Consider the following 23,064-nt stretch of genomic DNA (forward strand, 5'->3'; position numbering starts at 1 on the left):
GTGTATGAATCTACATATTTTGTTTAGGAGTTAGTACATACGGTTGTATGTTATATTTTTTCTATAAAAATTGAAATAAATATTGTCATGAAAGCACTACTTATATCAGAAGTTTAAGGTTTGAATTGATAAAAATTTCTTACTGAGGTGCTTTTGCATCTCAGTTTATTTGTATTTAACAAATAAAAAAAATTATATGCCTGTGCTTTTATTTCTAAAAAGTTAAGAATATTTTTAAAAATATTTATGAAAACATTATTTAAAGCTAGTTTGTGTTTTTTCTAAAGTTAAAAAATTAATATAATATATTAGTAAATACCTACATTTATTCTTATTCTTTATTATATTTATATCTATTAAAATTATTTTAAATGTTAACAGTAGTTTTATCAAACACAATTTTTTAACTTGTGTTTTGCTAAAAGTAACCTATTTTAATTTATCAAACATAAGTTAATATGTAAATGAACATGAAGAATTATATATTTAACAGATATTAATATTGTTTTCAAATTTCTTTTTTGTTTTATTTGAATCTTAATGGTTTTAAAAGTGATTCAAAAATTTTATTTTAAAGTTAACTCCGTCAAAAATTCTTAATAAATGTGTTAAAGAACCGTGAATTGAGGTGAAGCAACTCTCATCATCTCTGTCGTGTAATCTTAGATGTGAAGAGAAGTGAAAAATGGAGGAAGAAAACTAAAAAAATCAAGAATGAGTGAAAAAACCAGAAGAAAGTTCTAGAAAGTAGAAGAAAGAGATGGAAGAAGAAGTTCGGTTCTCAGAGAGAAAAAGCATGAGCATTGGCATCTGCAAATGAGAGAATGAACCCATGCAAAAAACCACCTACTCAGGCTCTATCCAATATATATGCTTACAATTAAAAACTAACAAACTAACCTACTGTACAAATTTTTACAAACTAAGTTTAACTAACTTAATTATCATCTAGCAAACTTAGTGTACAAATGTATTCTTAAACTAAATGTATAATGGCTATTGATCATGTAACACCCCCTCTCAAACTTGGAGTGCAAATGTCCAATAGTCCAAGTTTGTTATGACAGTTTCTAAACAGGCTAGGTGCAAAAGCTTTAGTTAAAATATCTACTGTTTGATCAGCACTTGTTACTGGCAGCAACTTAGTGACCCCCTCTTGCCATTTATCTCTTGTAATATGACAATCTACTTCAATATGCTTTGTCCTCTCATGAAAAACAGGATTAGCAGCTATATGTAATGCTGATTGGCTATCACAATAAATCATCACTGGTCGTTATTGGTCAATCTGAAGTTCCTTCATCATGTAACGAAGCCATTGCGCCTCTCTTGTTGCTGAAGCCAATGCCCTGTACTCTGCTTCATAAGATGATGCTGCAACTGTATCTTGCCTTTTTCTCTTCCATGAAATTATTGAAGTGCCCAAGAAAAAACAATACCCTGTGATAGATCTTCTAGAATCTAGGCATGTTCCCCAATCACTATTTGAAAATTCAGAGAGAGTGAGGTCAGTGATTGAAGAAAAGAATAAACCCATTGCTGGTGCTCCTTTGAGATATCTCAACACTCTCAATGCTGCTTGAAAATGTTTATCTATAGCACAATCTAAGAATTGACTTAATCTAGATACTGCATAACAAATTTCAGGCCTTGTATTTGTTAGATATAAGAGTCTTCCAACAATTCTGCGATATTCTGAAGTTGAGGCTAGAGGGGTTCCCGAGTCCTTTGACAAATGAGTGGTATAATCCATAGGAGTGGATATTGGTTTGGCAGCAAGCATTCCATAATCCTACAATAAGTCGAGGCAGTATTTTCTCTGACAAATGGAAATGCCCTTCTTGCTTCGAGCTACCTCCATGCCAAGAAAGTATTTGAGCTCCCCAAGATCTTTAATTCTGAACAAGTTATGCAAATAAGTCTTGATGTGAAGAATTTTCTGTAAGTCACTGCCTGCAACCACTAAATCATCAACACATATACCAAGATAACAGTGAAACCCTTCGAAGTGTTCTTGGTAAACATGCTATAGTCATGCCTAGATTGAGTGTAGCCAGCCTTAGTTAGAGAGCCAGCAAGCTTTGTGTTCTATTGTCTGCTTGCTTGTTTTAATCCATAAAAGGATCTATCTAATCTGCATACCAGACCTGGTTTGTGAATTTTGAGGCCTGGTGAAGGTTTCATATAGACAGTTTCATTGAGATCTCCATGTAAAAACGCTGTATTGATGTCTAGCTGGTACAAATGCCAATTCTTTGATAGCCGTAATAGCCATAACTATCCGAAACGTGTTCATCTTTACTACAGGGTTGAAAGTATCTTTGTAGTCAACACCCTTAGTTTGAGAAAAACCCTGTGCCACCAAACGTGCTTTGTGTCTCTCTATAGATCCATCCGGGTTCAATTTGAGTTTAAAAACCCATTTGCAACCCACTGCTTTCTTTTCAACAGGCAATTCAGTAAGTGTCCAGGTCTTATTCCTCTCCAAAGCAGAAAGTTCATTATTAATAGCTTCTTTCCAGTTCGGATCCTTAACAGCTTCATCATAAGTTTTGGGTTCTAAATGCATGGATGCAGCTAGTGTCAATGCTTTGTGCTTTGGGGACAACGACTCATATGAAACTACTTGTGAGAGGGGATATTTATGTGTGGTGCTGGTAGTAGCTGAACTATTGGAGGAGGCAATCATGCAATGAAAGTCTCTCAAATAAGACGGTGGTCTCTTAGGGCGAAGTGACTTTCGTGTCTCTAAATGCAATTCATGGTTTTCATGTAATGTATGTTGATGAGGTATTATTTGGGGTGCTGAACCTCTAAGAGTAATTTCCAATTGAGGACTATTAGGTGCAATTTGATTAGAATTGTCACTGGTTAGCTCAATGGATGCAGAGGTGTGTTGAGAGTCATGAGATGCATGCTGAGTACCATCAAATTGTGTGTGATTTGTGTTATTGCTGATGATATTATGATGAGGTGAGTCAAAAGGATCAAAAACTGTATAGTGTATAGGTATGCAGGGTGTTGCATGATGTTGTAATGATGATTCAAGTTTCTCAGTTTGCAAAAAAGGTAGTACATGTTCATAAAAACTGACATTTCTTGACAAAAATACTTCTCTATTTGACAAATCATATAAAAGATATCCTTTAACTCCAATTTTATGACCAAGATGTACACATTTTTTGGCTCTTGTATCTAATTTCTTCCTATGTGTAGTCAATGTAGATGCATAGGCAAGGCAACCAAATACTCTCAAGTAAGCAATTTCAGGTAATTTATTTTTTAAAATTTGATAAGGACATGATTCATTGAGAGACACACTAGGAAGCCTATTGATTAAATGGACAGCATGAGCTGCAGCAAAATGCCAAAAACTTTTAGGTACATTTGAATGAAACATTAATGTTCTAGTAACTTCCAAAATATGTTGGTGCTTTCTTTCTACAATTCCATTCTGTTGAGGTGTCTCAACGCAATTTTAAACTCAAGACCATTGTTGGTTCTAATTTTCTTTATGGTGCTGCCATATTGAGTTTGTTCAAAATTGACAAAATTTTGCACATGGAAAACAGTTTCAGCTTTAGAGCGCATGAGATGCAACCAGGTATATCTACTTTTATCATCTATTATTGTTAGAAAATATTTGTGACCTTCCATGGAAGGTATTCCAATGGGTCCCCATATGTCCATGTGCACATGGTCAAATATAACTGAAGATTGAGAGAAACTATGCGAAAAAGCTATCCTTCTTTGTTTGGCAAAATAACAAGAATCATAGGGATCCATAAATCCTTTATTTGTCAAAAATTCATATGATTTTTGCATTACATTTATTCTTTGAAATGGTATATGTCCTAGTCTAAAGTGCCATAAGGCTCCTGCTTCATGTTTATTGGAGTTGTGAGGCCAACTCAGAGATGTTAATGCTGTATGCAGTTTTGGTGATGCAATAGTTGTCAGACTCTCAAATGCATATAATCCTCTTCTTTGTTCAACTACTCCAATCGTCTTCTTGGAGAGACAATCTTGTATCTCACAAGTAGAATCATTGAAAACGAATTCACATTTCAGATCAGTAGTCAATTTTGATACTGAAATGAGATTGAATTTAAAATTTGGAATGTATAATGCATGTACTAGATGAAATGTGTTGCTAAACTCTACTATTCCAGCTACATCAGTAACTGTTTGAGTACCATCAGGCAAGTTAATGCGTATAGGTTTTATGTGATACAAATTTTTGAATGATTTTAATGAAAAAGAAACATGTTCACTAGCTCCTGAGTCTATGACCCAGGAATTTGGACTAAATGTGGCCAAAGACATAATGAATGCAATACCTTGATTTGATGGTAGCGAAATGGTATGATTAGAACCTGTGTTATGACTCTGCTATTGATTATTCTCCCTTTCAAGAAGTGCCAATAATGCTGCTCTCTGATCTGCAAAGAATTGAGCCTCTAACTTGCTAATTGCTTCTTGAGTGTTGTTACTGATGTTATCACCATTCAAATTAGTAACCATGTTGATGACTCCACTACCACCGCCACTCCTCATATGAGGTGGGTATCCATGCTTTTTATAGCATACATCCTCAGTGTGTCCACTCTTACCACAAAATACACACTGTTTGTAAGTTTGACCTCTGCCTCCTCTTCCATTTAATCTACCCCCTCTGCCTCTAAAGCTCCTACCTCTTCTAGTGGCCATATTGATATGAGGGTTAAAGCCTTGATTGGCTGTAGTGTCACCCGTGGTTATCAATGCTTTTCCTTCAATGATATCTACATTTTGTCTCTCTTGCTACAACAAAAGTGAGAAGGTTGCATCTACCGTTGGAAGCAGCTTCATCAACATGATCTGGGACCTCACTACGGCAAACTGATCATTTAGTCCCCTGAGGAGCCTCACTACATTGGTATCTTCTTGGTAATTCCTCATCACATCTAAACCACAATCACAAGTTCCAGTGCAGTACTTACATGCTGGAATTGGGCGAAAATTATCTGACTCTTCCCAAATTTCTTTCAATTTAGTGAAGTATGCAGTAATATTGAGGTCTCCTTGCCTTATGCCAAACAAGTCTTCTTGTAACTCAACTATTCTGAAAGAGTCTCCCTGGTAATAGAGATGTCTCAAACTATGCCATATGTCTGCAGCAACGTCCATCCACACCACACTGTGTGCTATCTCTGGACTTAAAGACAAATTCAACCAAGACACCACATATGTGTTGCATCTATCCTACGCATCAAACAGTGAATCATCCTCCGATGGTTTTACTAAAGTTCCATCAACAAACTTTAATTTATTTTTAGATCTCAACGCTCTACACATAGCTCTCTCCCAAGCATGATAGTTACTGGGACCTAAAATCACAGAAATTAAAGGAGTTCCTGGACTCTCACTAGGATGCAGGAAATACGGACTCATTAGATCCATAATTGGACTTGTGTTTGCTCAATTTGCTGCCGATTGCAATTGATTAACCTGATTAACGAGGTTCGCAAGAGTTTAAATGTCGAAATTCGAGGTTTGGTTGGCCATTCTTTCTGAAAATTAGGGATTCAACTCAACGATCTTGTAAGTTTCAAGATCCGGATGCCAGAAACTACAAGTTTGATTAAAACTTCAAATCTGTTAGATCTTTCACATCAGTGCTCATGATCGGAGCCTTTACCTCGAATCCACGCTCACCGCACCATGTTAAAGAACCGTGAATTGAGGTGAAGCAACTCTCATCATATCTGTCGTGTAACCTTAGATGTGAAGAGAAGTGAAAAATGGAAGAAGAAAACTAAAAAAATCAAGAATGAGTGAAAGAACGAGAAGAAAGTTCTAGAAAGTAGAAGAAAGAGATGGAAGAAGTTGGTTCTCAAAGAGAGAAAGCATGAGCATTGGCATTTGCAAATGAGAGGATGAACCCACGCAAAAAAATCACCTACTCAGGTTCTATCCAATATATATGCTTACAATTAAAAACTAACAAACTAATCTACTGTACAAATTTTAACAAACTAAGTTTAACTAACTTAATTATCATCTAGCAAATTTGGAGTACAAACGTACTCTTAAACTAAATGTATAATGGCTATTGATCATGTAACAAAATGTGTTAAAGTATACAATAAATGTCGAATGTAGTAAGTTTTGATTATGTAGCGGTGATGAATAATAAATCCAACAAAATTTAAAAAATTAAAATTAAAATAATTATAAAAAAAATAAAATTATAAAAGATTGTAATATGATAATCATTTTTTTCCCTTCCTATTTTCATTGTTTTCTATGTATTTTTCTTATCACAATATACCCCATTAATAAGATGATTTTAGGTGCACAATTATATTTTTTCCTTTGACAACAGAGAAATTTTATTTTCAAAGATAACAATAAAAGTTAATTTACATTATTTAAAATGTCATGTATACTATTTAAATACGAGCACATGATTCGTTGAAGACACAAATATTCATGTATAATTAGTAGTTTGAATTTTAGTTTCTTGAGTTTAGAGTTGATATTAACAAATATAGATGATGACAAATATTAGTTGGATTAATAGTCTAAATATGATTTAATGTATGTGTATATAAGTGTTATAGGCTGAAAACTAAAATATAATCAAATAACGATACGTCCAAAAAATAAATATAAGTGGTGTTAATATATACAGGTAGAATTTATTAAACAGATTGTCAAAATTGCTAGAAAAGATTGATCGGTTGAGATTTTGAACTCGTTAAATTAAAAAATTTGCCAAGCTCGTATTGCTAAATCCATGACTTTGGTAAGGCGGGATGGATTGCTCTGACGAGTTAAACACTTTTTTTTAAAACAAGGGTATTTTAGGTAATTTATCAGGTAAATTAGGGTTCTTGAATTTGAAAATTTCACATTTCTCTTTTTTACAGAATTGTCGTTTAGCACCTGTTTCCCTTACTTCCAGTCTTATCCAATCTTTTCTTATCCTCTCCCTCAAACTCTCAACATCTCAAGTTTCAACCAGCCGCCACCACTCTTTCAATCCCCTCTTGTATCCTTCCTTCCAATCTCAAGTTTGATGATGACACTCTCTTCTGTTGTTAAGTATGAGAATCAAGTTTGAAGCTAACATAAGGTTTAAAGATTGTGGTTGCTAAATATGCTACTAGGTTCTTAGGAGATATTCTGAATTTTTATTACTAATCTACTACGAAAGGAGAAGTGACCATGTAAACTCATCAAAGATGAAATTTTAAATAAAAAGATGAGAAGAAAGATTTAAAGTCCTGTGTCTTAATCTAAAATGTTAGTCACTGAAAAAAGTGAGAGAAATATTGTAGAGGTCCAAAGGATAAAGATAAAAGTAAGAGCAAATCAAACTTGAGATATAAAAATTTTGAATATCACTATTGTCTTAAAACGTGGGACATCTAGAAATATTATTTTCTTTGGAAAAAAAAGAACAATAAAAATAAAAAAGAAGAAGTAAAATGGTACACTACAAGAAAGTATCAGAATAGTGATCGATTTTAGCGATAAAAAAATTGGTTGCTAATAGCGACCGATATAGAATTTCTAGGATGAAAAAAATATTTGTTGCAAATCGGTTACTAATAGCAATCAAATTAGCGACCGATAAGGTTTTAATACAATTAGAATAAAGCTGGTCACTAAAATTGGTCGCTATTTTTTAATTTAGCGACCGATTTTGCAACTAATAGTGAAATAGGATTCAGTTGCTAAATTACTGGTCGCTAAATCGGTTGCTAATTGTTAAGTTAGCGACTGATTTTAGTGACTAAAAGAATCAGTCACTAATAGTCTGAATTAGTGACCGATTAATTTTATACAACTAGAATAAAAATGGTCGCTAAAATCAGTCGCTATTTTTTACTTTAGTGACCGAATTAGCAACCAAAACAAAGGATTGAATGTCCTTAGGATTCTTGGTTACAAAATCGGTCGCTATTTTTTCATTTAGCGACCGATTTTGCAACTGATCGATAGGTAAATAGAATGAAACGTGATATTGGTGGCTAATTCGGTCACTAAAATTGTGGTCACTAAATCGATTGCTAATTTTTAAGTTATCGACCGATTTTATAAACTAATCGGTCGCAAAAACAGTCGTTAATTTAAAAAAATTTATCTAAATTACTCTCATTAACCCTAATTCACCCACACCATTCTCATCTTCTCCGATCAGATACCATTGTCGTGTCCGAGTGCCATTGTCGTCTTCTTCACCACCGTCTTGTGCGTCTTGCCGCCGTCTCCTGAGGTCCCGTCGGTGTTGTCTTCTGCAGTCTCAGCGCCGTCTTCTGAGGTCTCATCACCATCTTCTTCTGTAGTCTCGGTGTCGTCGCCTTCTTCGTTGAGATCTCGGCGCCGTCTTTGTCGTCTTCAAGCAGGTAACCTCCTAATCGTCGTCTTCAAGCAGGTAACCTCCTAATTGCTGATTCTGATCCATTCTGTTAGGTTTGTTTTTTTTCCTCTGATTAGGGTTTTAGCGATGTGCTTCGTTGAATTTGCCAGATCTCTAAATTTTGTGAGGGATTTTGTTCTTGTTATGATAGGGAACGGGGCTGTTGGAGTGGTTCTTGTTGCCGCTCACATTCTCGTTTACCTCTTCCCTTCTTCTCTTACCTACTTTGCTCTCGTTCCTGCCAGGTTTCCTCCATTTTTCTCTTTACTAATGCTCCTCCAATTCATCGTATTATTTTAGGGAATAGTTGGTTGATTTAAGACATGGTTATCAAGGTAATCAAATTCACGAACTTATGTAAAGTTCAATTGTAATCGTATACTTGATTTAGGGACTTCAAGTTGTAAAACTCGTTTGATCATGATGATGACCATGACGATGGAGGTGACTTGAGCTCCCTTAGTTTCAGATTGAAAGGAAACCTAATCTTATATTAGTAAGGTTTCACAACTTAAGCATTTTTTAGTCTTGTGCTTGTGCCTGTTGTTGCTTAAGTTTGAAGCTATTAATTGTTTTTTTTTTTTGCAGCAGCTCTACAGATTGTTACTGTTATGGTTTATCTTATTTTTGTCATGTCTTAATGGAAAAATTGCAGGAAAAATATGTGGTGCTAATATCCAAACATGTAAGTCTACTACTTAATTGTGACTGAAGCTACATTTCTTTACTTCCATTATAAGTTTTTAACAAAAAGTTGAAAATGTTTGCATCTATGTCTTGACTATTGATCTGTGGTGCTCTTCGCATGATCATACCATAAATAGTTCTTCTGGAAAAGGTAATGATGCATTCTTCTGAGCTAGTTTTCTGTCCTAGTTTTTGTTCATGCTACATCAAGACACCTTAATTTTATTTAATATTTGAACAGTCTAGAGTTGTCCAATGCAATGAACGTGAAAGGTCCTATCATATATTTTATCAGCTATGTGCTAGGGCGCCACCATCTCTAAGGGGTAATTGACTAATTGGCTTTTCTATCTTAGCTAACATATTTGTTGCATATTATGTATAGTTGTTCATTCTCTGTTATCTAGACCTTTTTATTTCAGGATAACCATGAAAACTATATGATTTCTTTATTATGAGTTTTTTGGTTACCATTTATTCTCACAGTAATTATCCATGTTTGGGCAGTATTTTGAGATCCATTTTCACCTATGTCTAGGACTCTAGGCTGATCTAGAATTAATTCTCAAGTATACCTGTTTTTCCTGATTTTCTTTAATGAATAAAGTTGTTTTGATGTTTGATGCATGCAATTGTCTTCTTCCTTTTTTTTCCTACGGAAATCCATTATTTAAGCCCAATGAGCATGTAGTTCTCCTTTAGTGTTCTATTGATGGGGATATTTTATGTAGCGTTTAATTTTTATGGTAGTTTAAGCTTTTTGTACTTGTTTGTATCTTCTAAGTAACCAAATTAGTGTTGTGTTGTTATATATTTTCAGATATTTGATGTTATGACTTAGAGAAGTTAAATCTAAGAAGTGTTGAAGACTACAAATATCTTAGGCAGAGCAATTATTACTCAATTATTGGTGTTAATGATGTAGAAGAATTTCACATAGTCATGGTATACATTTCCACTATTTATGGAGTATATGCTTCCATATAATTTTTTTTCCTTCTGCTTTGACTGATGGATTGCATTTGAAACTATTACTTGATATGCAGAGTACTTACTTATGCTGTTACTGATTTCCAAGAAGCACTGGATGTTGTCTACAGTGATTGATAATGAAAATCATGTTCAAGCTGTTGAAGATGAGGGTAAGAAATTTTCAGATGTCTACAGATTGAATTTACTAGATAGAATGTTTTCTGCGCGATAGATTTTAGATTATAAAAGCATATCTGTTTGGCTATCTTTTAGAATATGTGAACATTTTTAGAAGATCCTCTCTTCTGTGAAAGCATTGAAATTAGCATGAGAAAATTAACCTAAATCTACAAGTTACATTACTACATTTTCTCACTGTGAATGTCCCTGGATTAAAAAAACTTTCATGTTAACTTTTGTTTTTTTGGCGAGGGAGGGAGGGGGGTAAAGAGGTTTTCTCTTAATTTTTATTGGTGCACTTATGATGGAAACTTGGAAGAATATGACAGAAGTTCAACTCGAATAATTTTCATATTGTATAATTGTAATATGCATATGGGTATATGTTTCAACCATATCAATATTTCGTTTGCTTTCCTATGTTATAAATTAATCAATATATTGAAGATTAATTTTGTTTCCTGCTTTTTGAAGGGTTGTTTAGCGTTGCCAACTTGATTAGCTGTGACATTGAAGATCTCAAGTTTACATTAACAACTCACAAAATGAAAGTTGGCAACGATAATATTGTCCAAAAGTTGAAACTTTCTTAGGTAATATAAGTACTGTGTTGACAATAACCTTTATTTGTAACTATTGAAAATATCATTTTCATGTGAGGTAAAATCTTTTGATTATGAATGTGTTTTGTATTTCTGAATGAGTATATGCCAATTTTTGTCAATCAGCATTAATGTTCCTGCATAAACTGGCAACATTGAATTAAGCTTGTCTTAAATGTAACATGTTTTATGGTGTAGGCTATTGACCGGAGAGATGCTTTGGCAAAGTCAATATAGTCAAGTTTGTTTGATTGTTGACGGAAGAAAATCATCGGTTAGGAATTTCTCAAAGAAATTTTGTTGCAAGCATAGTCCAAACTAACAATTAACCCTCAATCAAAGTTTAATTTGTTTGTCACTTAAGTCAAACCTAATAAAAACTGAGAGTATTTAAACCTTGGGTCATCTCTCAAGGAATTGTAAGAAAGTGTGCATATTATTGGTTATGAAAAAGTATTTTTGGGGTTTTAGATATGAAAACAAGAAATTAAAACTAACAACAAAAAGACTATAAAGGCTAAAAGCTACTCAAGACAAGGACTAAGAGTCAAGGTATCCTATGTTGGATCATTGACCACAACATGGTGATTACAAAGGATTAACTCCACTTAGTTTTCCTCTAACATCGGAGGGTTAAGTCAAGTGGACATAATTGGTCCTAGAACTAATTAACAATCCTAAATCACCAATAGAATTGGATATCAATAATCTCAAGGGACCTAAGTCCTCAATCACAAGCCAAGAGTACCAAAATCTACTCTAAAATCCAACCAAATATTTTATCAAACACTTGGAAGGCATAAAAGGAAAGCATGGTAAATAGCAAAAATTAATAAAATCTATGACTACTCATTGCAAGATAACAATAATAACAACTCAAATAAATATCAATAAATAAAGAAACATCAAATTGCATTAAATGAAAATCAAAAGTAACAAGAGTGCATGAACATAAAAGTAACCAAAATGAGAAATTAACAAGAACTAAGAAGATTAAAGCAATGGAACAAGGTAAAGTAAAAAAAAATAAATCAAAACAAGTAATTTCACCTAAATCTAAGAGAAACTTAACTAATCTAACCTAATTCTAGAGAGAAGAGAGAGCTTCTCTCTCTAGAATATAACATAAAGCATGTTACTAAACTATCCTAATTGCTCTCCCCTTGTTCCTTCTTGATTTTGGCCTCAAATACTTCAGAATTGAGTTGGATCTGGGCCTGAGTGAGCTCAGAAATCGCCCCCAGCATGTTTCTTTAATAAGGTCATGTGATAGGTGTCATGCGTACGTGTCGCATGGCAGATTCTAAAACTTCATTTCTTCCTGAATTCTCCATTTTTACATGCTTTTTCTTCACTTCTTTGATCAATCCTTGCCTTCTAAACCTGGAATCACTCAACAAACACATCAAGGCATCGAATGGAATTAAAGTGAATTAAATTTAGCAAATTAAGGGCCTAAAAAGCATATTTTCAATCTTAAGCACAATTTAGAGAGAATTTACAAAACCATGATATTTTAATGAATAAGTGTAGGAAAAGTTGATGAAATCCACTAAATTTAACACAAGATAAACCACAAAATTGGGGTTTATCAATTGGATAGTTGAACAAATAAACAAATCCATTCTCTTTATCTATGTGCATTATCGTTGCTGTTATATATCACCATTTGGTTTAGATTTGATTGTGTATATATTGTAACGGTTTTGGTACAATAAACAAACCATTAGTATCTCCATGTTATACCTTGTATGACACCCATTTGTGTTTTATTTGAAAGTTGAAACCTTCTTCCTTGTGAAACTTGTGAGTTTTGAACATGATCTAAGACTTGAATTGAATTGGTTTAAGTGAGTTTCATTTATTTTCCATTTTCTTTCTTGTGACAGTGTTTTGGCAACCTTGGTGAACAACAAAGTTGTGCCTGATCCAAAATTCAAGATTAAGATTGCTTAAAGATTCTGTTGTAGTTTGTATTGGTTGTAGTTCCAAAAGCAGTAAAAAAATCAAAGAGACAAAACTAGTGCAGAAATTGTTGAACCATACTGTGGTTCATGAATAGAGCAAAGTTATATTATTCATGAATTATTTTTACCTTTAGTCTAGATTGTGGATCATAAATTTGATGTATTTAGAAATTTTTAATATTTTAAATTCTATATTTCTTTATAAACATTGTGAATGTTTTTGGTATTTATTTGAAAAATTGATCTATGTTTGATTCCTTTCTTATTTTGCGAAAATATAATTATTTATAAAATTAAGTTTTAATAGTGGTAAATGTGAAATTAGTAAAAATCTATAATTATAAGATTAGGAACAGTGACCGCTTTAGCGACCAATTTAGTTTTTTAGTTTAGGAATTAGCGACCAATTTAGCGATCGAAAAGTGGGTCGCCAATTAGCGACCGATTTACTTAGTGACCAATTTAGCGACGAATAATTTGGTCACCATTTAGCACGATTATGTTAACGACCGATACTCTTTGGTGAGGCTTTTGGTGGCCTTGTTAAAAAATCGGTCGCTAACGGTTAGCGACCGAAGTTGGTCGCTATTTTCTAATTAGCGACCAAGGTATTAGCGACCACCAGAATCGGTCGCTATTCCAGTAATTTCTTGTAGTGGTAATGATTATGTATCTGCTATTTTATCTGGGTAATTCATAGTGGCACCTCAATACAATTACACTGAAGAAATTCTTCACTTTTAATACTCCAAGTAATTTGAAGTGCTTAAGACGGATAGTGATATTTTGGCCAAGGTGATTGGCATATAAAACATTTGCTTAGAGAAAAATATGAAAATGAATATACTACTCAAAAATATTAAATACGCTTTAGATGGTTTGCTTGAAATTTGTTTTAGTTAAAAGGCTTGGTACGGAATGTGCTAACACTTTTGACTTGCATTGGGACAATTGGAGCTCATTAAAGGAAACATGATTGTGGGTTGAGAAAAAGGTACTTTAATTTTGTATGTGTTGCATTATGATTGCGAAAAGTAATATAAATATAGTTAAAAGTAAAGAAGTTTGTATCTTGTGGCAAAAAGTTATGGTCATATTAGTTAAAATGGATTTAGTTAAAAGTCTTGATAATAAAGATGTTAACACTTTCAGTTTGCATTGGGACAATAGGCGCTCAGTAAAAGAAATATGGTTATCAGTTGAGAAAAAGGTACTTCAATTTGTGTGTGATGCATTATGATTGCAAAAGGTAGTATAAATACGATAAAAATAAAGAAGTTTGTAGCTTGTAGCATGGAATGAAGACCTGGTCATATTTGTGAAAATGGATTTAATTATTTTTTTCAAATAGATGTAATTTTTGGTTTGTAGGATGCAGAGTTGGAGAAATGTAATCGATTAATGGCTAGAAAAAATAAAAGATTATACTTCAAGAAGTATCAACTTTCAAGAAAGTCAGATTTCTTGAACTTTGTGCACTCTGATATTTACAGTCCTTTAAAGGTAGATCTTTTGGTAGAGATCTTACTTTGTTACGTTTTTTTATGATCACTCAAAAAACTTTGGGCTTATACAATGAAGGCAAAGAACCAAGCTTTGGTCAAGAGACATACTGATAAGAAGCTAAAGTATATTCGCACTAATAATGGTAGTGAATTTTATAGACCCTTGGATCAGCTTTGCAAGTAGTAGGCTATTAGGCATGAAAGGATGCTTCCTAATATAGCTTAGCTGAAAGTTTTGATACAGAGGATAAATAGAACATTGATTAAGGGAGTTAGGTATTTGTTCATTGAAGCTAAACTACCTAAATCTTTTAGGGAAGAGCATTGCTTACAATATCTCATGTGATTAATGTAAGATCTAGAGTTTTTTTGGACAATAATGTTCTAGGTAATGTTTCTTTTCGTAAAGATGTCCTTTATGATCATTTGAGAGTCTTTGGATACAAAGCATTTGTTTATGTTTCAAAGAATAAGAGATCTAATGTAAAGATTAAGCAATGCATTTTTACTAGGTATGGTTAGGGTCCATTCGACTGCAAACTCTTATTATCTACTGAAGGCTAGACCATTGAAGACATTGATAAACTAGAGAAGAGTTAATTATAAGAAAGTAGTAATTTAATTGACGTAGATCTAGTTCAGCCATCGCCTACACTAGAATTAGTAGAGAATCACACTTAGAATCATATGCAAAAAATGAGCATTTGGATCTTGATGACCCAGATTAAAATCAATTTGGTTCTTTAGTTGACAATGGTATTAATGATCAACTTGAGTTACTTGAAGATTCAATATTTTTCACCCTAAAAGTTCCACTAAAGAGGCGATCCTTTAAACATGAATCTTTCTAATGAGAATGTGACCTTTAATTATGGGTATGTGATATTGACTGATAACAGAGAACATGGATGTTTTGAAGAAGCTACAAAAAGTAACGTGAATAAGAAATAGTTTGATAAAACTACAAGATGAAATTTAGTATTTGCATGATAATAAAACATTTGAGCTTGTGAAGTTGACAATATGACAAAAAACACTATAAAGTAGGTGGGTATACAGGTTGAAACATAAAAAAAATTATTTGTCTCTAAAGTATAAGGCTAGATTGGTAGTCAAGGGCTACATGTAAAAAGACGGAGCTGATTATAATGAAATATTTTCACCAATTGTGAGGATGTCTTTTATTATGACTCTTTTGAGTCTAATCTAAGAGATAGAGAAGATGAATGTGAAAACTATTTTTTTTCATGTTGATCTTAAGGATAAAACTTATATGAAACAACTTAAAGGTTTCATAGTGAAAGTCAAAGAGGATCATGTGTATAAACTGAAGAAGAGCTTATATAATTTAAAGTAAACTTTGAAACGATCGTATAAGAAGTTTAGAATCTATTATGTAAAAACAAGTCTAGAAGAATAATACTTCTAGTGATTGTGTATTTGTCAAATAGTTTTTTAGTCACAATTTCATTATCTGTTTTATAACTTTTATGACTTATTGTTAGCCAAAATTCTTCTAGAATAATTGACAGGCTCAAGAGGCTACTGAGTATGTCATTTGCTATAAAGGATCTTGGATAAGGAAAAGAGATTCATAGTATAAGAATTGAGCATGGTTGAAAGGAGAATAAACTTTGGTTGTCACAAGAGACATACATTATTGCTGCAAATGTTTCAAATAGAGAAAGCAAAGGCTTTTAGTTCGCCTCTTACTTCACACTTCAAGTTAAGTTACGTTGTAAGTAAAGTCTACCAAATGAAAGCAAGCAGAAAGATATGAAAAAGGGTTCCACATGCTTTAGTTGTATAGGTTGTTTAATGTATGCTATGATGTGCACAAGACTGGATATAACTCATGTTGATTATGGTAGTTATTTTATTTCCTACCCAAGAAAAGATCATTGAAATATGAAATTGATCATGATATATTTTTATGGTACATATAGCATATATTAGTGTCCAAGAAATAAAAAGCCTACTCAAGCTGGTTACACTCACTTAGACTTGACAGAAGATTTGGATTTAAAAAGGTCTGTTTCTAGCTTCTTAGTCAATTTTGGAGGTGGAATTGTGATCTACAGCAATGATTAAATTTCATTAACTTGTGATCCTTGTGTCTCTTGTAACAAAATTCTTGTATAAAAATTTTAAAAGTGTTGCAAATTATTATTTTTTTTTATAACAGGAGTTAGTTATTGTTACAAATAAGGATCTTTTATAACATGATGACAGTTTGTTACAAAAGTTTTTCATTTTTTGTAATATTATTTTTTTTTGTTACAAATTGTGTTAGTTTTTATATCGAAAAGTTTTTCTTGTTACAAAAATTTATAATATTTTATAACAAAAAATTAACTTGTAATAATTTGTCACAAAAATTAATATTTTTTTAATAAGTTATTTATTTGTCACAAAATTCAAGAATTTTTGTAACTAAAAATATTTTGTTTCAAAAATGTTAAAATTTTTTGTGTCAGAAAAAATTTTTCACAAACTTTTTTTATGGTAATTTTAATTTGTTCCAAAACTTTATTTTTTTAAAATAGTGTTTTGGTTAATTAAATAAATTTTTAAAAAAAAATTGAAGATTAGATTATATATTTAAAAAATTTAGAAATTATTTTCAGAAATCTTTGCTAAAAATTATCAATTTTAATAATCATTTTATAAATTAATTTCTCAAATAAAAAATATTTAAATAGTTAATACCTTGCTCTCTCTCTCTTAGTTAGTTGTTCTCTCGTTCTTACTGAGTCATGATCATCACAGTTTTTCATTTCTCCAACCCTAATACTTCATTAGTAAGGCTCTAGTCGCCGTATTGTTAACCTCCTTCTACCTTAACTCCACGTCAAATTTTTTTAATTAAAGGTAACTAAATCAAGTGTTTAATAATTTGAGTTTAAATTAATTAAAGTTCTCATATAATATTTATAATATTGGATATTTTCATATTTAAAATTTAATAATTTTAATAATTAAAAAATAATGAGAATTAAGTAAATTAATTTGAATAATTGAGGTTTAACATTTAATATTATAAATAAAGAAAATTAATGAGATTATTTCTAATTTTGAATTAAAATAATTTTTTAAAACTAATTAGCAAATTAAAAAATAAATATTTTTATGTTCTTAAACTAATTTTATTATATTATATATTTAACTCTAGATCTCTGCCTTATCTATTAACTTTATAGAAATTGAGAGAGAGAGAGAGAGAGAGAGAGAGAGAGAGAGAGAGAGAGAGAGAGAGAGAGAGAGAGAGAGAGAGAGAGAGAGAGAGAGAGAGAGAGAGAGAGAGAGAGAGAGAGAGAGAGAGAGAGAGAGAGAGAGAGAGAGAGAGAGAGAGAGAGAGAGAGAGAGAGAGAGAGAGAGAGAGAGAGAGAGAGAGAGAGAGAGAGATTGATTGTTGTTGGTAAAGGGCCTCCACCACAACTGGATCGCCGAGTCTGGGAAGAGAGATTGAGGGAAGAAGAGGAAGGGGAGAAGGGGAAATGGTTGCTGGTGAAGGGCCTCCACCACAACTGGATCATTGACAAGTTTCAGAAGAGAGAGATAATCGCACAGAGAGAAATAGAGAGCGATGAAGGAAGGAAAATAATCGAAGGAGAAATAGGGGAGAGAGGGCGACAATTGACGATGCAATTATCGCCACTGCTGCCATTACAGCTTCACCATATCCGCCTTGCCTTTGCCTTTCACCGTCGTTGAATCGTTGTCCATTTGTAGCCTAAATTTGCTCCTTGGCATCGCAGCCGCTTCCCCTTGTCGTCGATGCTCTCTACGCCACCAGGGGGAAGTAACCTTTGAGTGTGCAAACCCTGATAGCCCTTCCTTTCTCATTTTAATGTCTTGTTTTTCATTGGTTTCAATTTTTTGGAGGTGAAATTTCTATTGTGATTAAAAGGCCTAACTTTCTACTTAATTTTTTGGTTGCAAGCTCTTATTCATGTCATTCTGAAGTTCATTTGGATTGCATGTAAAAAGAATATAGACATATTGAACTATTCTCATTACATATACAATTCTAAATCCAACAAGAAGAGATATACTAAGTCTCATTTCTCTTAAATTAAAAGCATATTATTATTGTTTGTTTAGTTTAATGTCTTTTTGTTTGTACATTTCATTTTGGTATGTTATATTCTCTAACTCCAAGCCATATATGTATTTCACCTTGGGCAAAAATAATGATGAATTTATCCATTAAATTTTTATGTATGCATTTATATTGTCACTCGATGATGATGATGATGATGATGATGATGATGATGATGTTCAAAAAGTTATTAGAGATTATTATACAAAAAACTCGAGATTGAAATCATTTGATATTTTTATATTTAATATAACTTAGTTTGGTGTGATAGCTAGGAATTAAGTATAATCAACTTGATCACCGAATTAACAAATAACTCAAAAAGTTAACTAAATTTTTACTTCATAATAAATACCATATTAAAAATCAAATAGGTTTAACTTAACCGTAAAAATTAATTTGATTATAATATCTTGTACTTAAAGTCGCTGGTACGATTGTGAGATGGACTTGTCGGTCGAGGTAGTGACAGGACTGGATTTCTGGAGTGGCGGGAGTGGTACCTACAAAGACACACTACAAGAAATTACCAGAATAGTGACCGATTTTAGCGACTGAAAAAATTGGTCGCTAATAGGGACTGATTTAGCGACCGATATAAGATTTATAGGAGCAAAAAAATTTTGGTCGCTAAATCGGTTGCTAAGTTTCATTTAGCGATCAATTTTAGCAACCAATGAAATTGGTCACTAATAGCAACCGATTTGGTGGCCGATAATATTTTTCTTCGACCAAAATGAAATTGGTCGCTATTTTTTAGTTTATTGACCAATTTAGCAACCAAAACAGAAAATTTCATCTTTGGTTCTTTTGGTCACAAAATTAGTCACTAATTTTAATTTAGCGACCTATTTTTAGCAACTAACAAAGAAATAGGCTAAAACTAGTTGGTCGCTAATTCAGTCACTACGCTAAGTTAGCGACCAATTATAAAATGTTGTTTTAAAGATGTTGGTCGCTAAGTCGATCGCTATTTCTAAATTTAGCGACCAATTCAGTGATAGAAATACAAAAATAGTGTTATAAACTAATCAGTCACTAAATTAGTCTCTAGTATAAATAAAAGGAAGTTGCTGAGTTAATTTAACCTTAACCTAGCCACATAATCCTCAGATCCCTCACACATCTCACTAGCCCTAATGTGACTACCGCCGGAAGCACAGCACCCTCTCCATTTAAGCCGTCATCACTGTCGTCTACTACTTGAAGCCTTCAACCTTCTTTGTCACTGGCTCACCATCTCTCACCTTCTTCGTTGCTGGCTCACCGTCTCTCACCTTCTTCTCGCTATCAAGCTCTTACGATTTCTCTCACCTCGATCTCGATCTAACTCTAACAATCTCTTTCACCTTGATCTCGATCTCACTCTCCACTGCCGCTTCTAACTCACATTGCTATTCTTTATTGCTCCGTCGCAAGAAGGTATTCTCCTTCTCTCCTCGCCGATTTGAGTTTTGCTATATTTGATTTGTTTTCTGTGTGTAATTAATGGTTCTATTTTTACTGATTTTAAAATTGAACTTCGAATCAAAAAACAAGCATACAAATGTTGCTGCATACAATCTGAGGAAGGACTTGGTTCAGCATGGAGAATATGAGTGATTGTTGAACACTGTGGAAGCATGTGTCATTGATGCCTGGCCTCAGTTGGTAAGAAGTTAAGATATTAGAAATTCACCATTTGCCACCTAATACTGATTATATTATTGTTGATTAAAATTAATTAGATCTTGTTCCCTCTCTATTACTTAATGATTAAATATATTCTGATTGTCAATATTATGCCAAGTGTGACTTAAAGTACTTTAACAAGTCAAACGAATTAATAAATTGATTAGTGATGTTGTTAATTCCAACGGTGGGCATGTGTTCTTTTTATCGCCCATAGCAACTGAATTGTGTTGACTCTGATTGAGAATGGTCTCCTCCAAAGGATGTGGATTTTAATGCATATTGAATTCATCACATGCTTTTTATGCTTGGGTTGCTCTGTTGTCAAAATTAAGGATAATGCAACAATATTCTTTGAAACCTTGACCTTTTACTATGCATATTCTTTTCTATAATTCTCTGTTTTACATTATGTGGTTAACCTATATTATCTCTGCTCCACCTCCTTTCTTTCTTCAGTATTGCACAGTTTGAAAGAGAGTTTTGATGAGGATTCACGGAGGGATGATGTTAAGGCTATTGTTGTCACAAGTATTGGAACATGCTTTTGAGTTGAGCAACTTTTATCTTGGATGGAATGGCACTTTTATTATTTTATTTTATTTTTTAATTTTATAAGATAATCTTGGTTTTTATGCTAAGATATACCCTTGTTTATTTATTATTCCAATCATACATTCTTTTAATCACACTAGGATTTTCTAATTTGCTTTAGTTAGTGAGATCAATTTCTGATATTTTTTAGAATATCTTTGAGTGGTTTAGAGCAGCAATGCGATGTTATTAATTTAAAGGAGTATGAAGCATCCTTTATCTATGTAGTATAAGTATTTTAAGTTACTTTGACTATTGTTATATGAGTATTCAGGATCACACATTTGATTTTCTTGAGTTTAAGACATTCCTTCATCTATGTTTTTATGCTTATTGCATCATGCATGTGTGTCTACATTATATATGTTTACTCTAATATCATTTTCATCCAGTTTCTACAGAGCAATAACTGGCATTTACGCTCAGCTTCTATTTGGGTTATAGTTAATCTCACTCTTCCTAAAAGTCCTAATGCATTTGGTCGAATTATGATTTTGCGTAGATTTGGCAAAGTTTCTCAAATACAGAGGACGATCAATGATTCTCACATGGATGTGAAGGTATTTTATTCTTCATCCCAAATTGAATTCGTTTTACACGTTTGTTAAGTATTATGTTAATTTCCTTCTATTGTTGTAGCTTCGTGCGAGACATGCACTTGGGCAGATTATTACTTTTGGTGATAGCTAAATCTAATCAAATCATTGGATACAATTCCTTTGGCACAGGCAAAGATGGGAGATTTCAATAGAAATTATTTTCTTTTGTATTCACATCTTATGTATGTTGCATCCTGCATTCAAAATTAGCTTTCAATATGGTATATTAATTTTTTTCAGCAAATGATGTTCAATAAGACACTTTGTTTACTAGTTGCGGGTATCCCGAGAAGTTTTCTTAGAAGATGAGAGTTTTCTATTACGTCATATATCTGATTGTTTCTTTAATGTTTCCCTTTCCAAGTGTATCAAGTTGAATTAGCTTTTCTTTTTTAACCAGTCAGAGCAGTGTGAGAAGCTGACCACGTTACTTTCAGAATCTCATTTTCTTAACTGCACACAATATTATGTGCTATTTTTTGTAAATCAAAAGATCAATGTAGATTTATAGGCTTAGTGTTATAAGATATGAGTATTAAATGTATCATGTACCATAAATTTGGATTGTAGATCATAAATTTGATATATTTATGAATTGTCTCTTTTAATTTCTATATTTCGATATAGATATTGTGAATATTTATGAATTTTGTCTCTTTTAATTTCTATATTTCAATATAGATATTGTGAATAATTAGTAAAAATCTATAATTTGAAAATCAGTAACAGTGACCCATTTAAAGACCGATTTTAGATTTTCAGGTCAGACATTAGTGACCGGTTTTATTAGCAACCAATTTAGCGACCAAGAAGTTGGTCGCTATTGTAACACCCTTACTTTTAACACCTCATGATCGTACTAAAAGTTTAGGTGTTACTTACCTTTAATCCTTTATTTTGATACTATATTTATTTAATATTGAGCCTTCGTAAATATGAACCCAATTTTAAATTATGAAAGCGAAAAGTCTTTACTTTAAAAATCACACAGTCACATATCATATTCAAGTAATAATAATTACATAAACTTATCCAAAACTTCTTAATATACAAGTCCTGCCCCTCTAAATTCTCAAAATGACAGATGACGAGGGGTAAAATAAAATCTAAAACTAAATCATAAAACAGAAAAAGGAATATATATATATATATGCAAAGCTCCGTAGTTTGAATTGCGGCTTCGTGCCAAAGCTTATTGAACCTGTTACTGGGAAAGAAATTCTGTAGGGGGTGAGAACATCATCCTCGAAAGGGTTCTCAGTAGAGGGTTTAAGAATTGTTATAAGAAGAGAAGAATTGGTTTCAAGTGACAGGTTCAAGAAGCTTTGGTACGAAGCAGCATTGCATATATATATATATATATATATATATATATATATATATATATATATATATATATATATATATATATATATATATATATATATATATATTCCTTTTCTGTTTTATGATTTAGTTTTAGATTTTATTTTACCCCTCGTCATCTGTGATTTTGAGAATTTAGAGGGGCAGGACTTGTATATTAAGAAGTTTTGGATAAGTTTATGTAATTATTATTACTTGAATATGATATGTAACTGTGTGATTTTTAAAGTAAAGGTTTTCGCTTTCATAATTTAAAATTAGGTTCATATTTACGAAGGTTCAATATTAAATAAATATAGTATCAAAATAAAGGATTAAAGGTAAGTAACACCTGAACTTTTAGTACGATCATGAGGCGTTAAAAGTAAGGGTGTTACAACTATTTAGCGACCGATTTTCTCAGCGACCAA

General features: G+C 32.5%; 2 protein-coding genes across 2 annotated transcripts; both read right to left on the bottom strand.

Annotated features, from left to right (window-relative positions):
* Positions 1-1,276: 1,276 nt before the first annotated feature.
* Positions 1,277-2,184, bottom strand: LOC112721184 (secreted RxLR effector protein 161-like). The gene is made up of 2 exons (XM_025772259.1): positions 2,143-2,184; positions 1,277-1,792 (listed from the first exon to the last, which is right to left on the bottom strand). Exons 1-2 carry the CDS (start codon positions 2,182-2,184, stop codon positions 1,277-1,279), a joined length of 558 nt encoding a protein of 185 aa, XP_025628044.1.
* A 2,619-nt stretch (positions 2,185-4,803) lies between these two features.
* On the bottom strand, positions 4,804-5,169 carry LOC140176067 (uncharacterized). Its single transcript, XM_072205926.1, has one exon. It carries the CDS (start codon positions 5,167-5,169, stop codon positions 4,804-4,806), a length of 366 nt encoding a protein of 121 aa, XP_072062027.1.
* Between the last annotated feature and the right edge of the window lie 17,895 nt (positions 5,170-23,064).

This window comes from Arachis hypogaea, chromosome 11 (genome assembly GCF_003086295.3).
Source record: "Arachis hypogaea cultivar Tifrunner chromosome 11, arahy.Tifrunner.gnm2.J5K5, whole genome shotgun sequence".
NCBI lineage: Eukaryota > Viridiplantae > Streptophyta > Magnoliopsida > Fabales > Fabaceae > Arachis > Arachis hypogaea.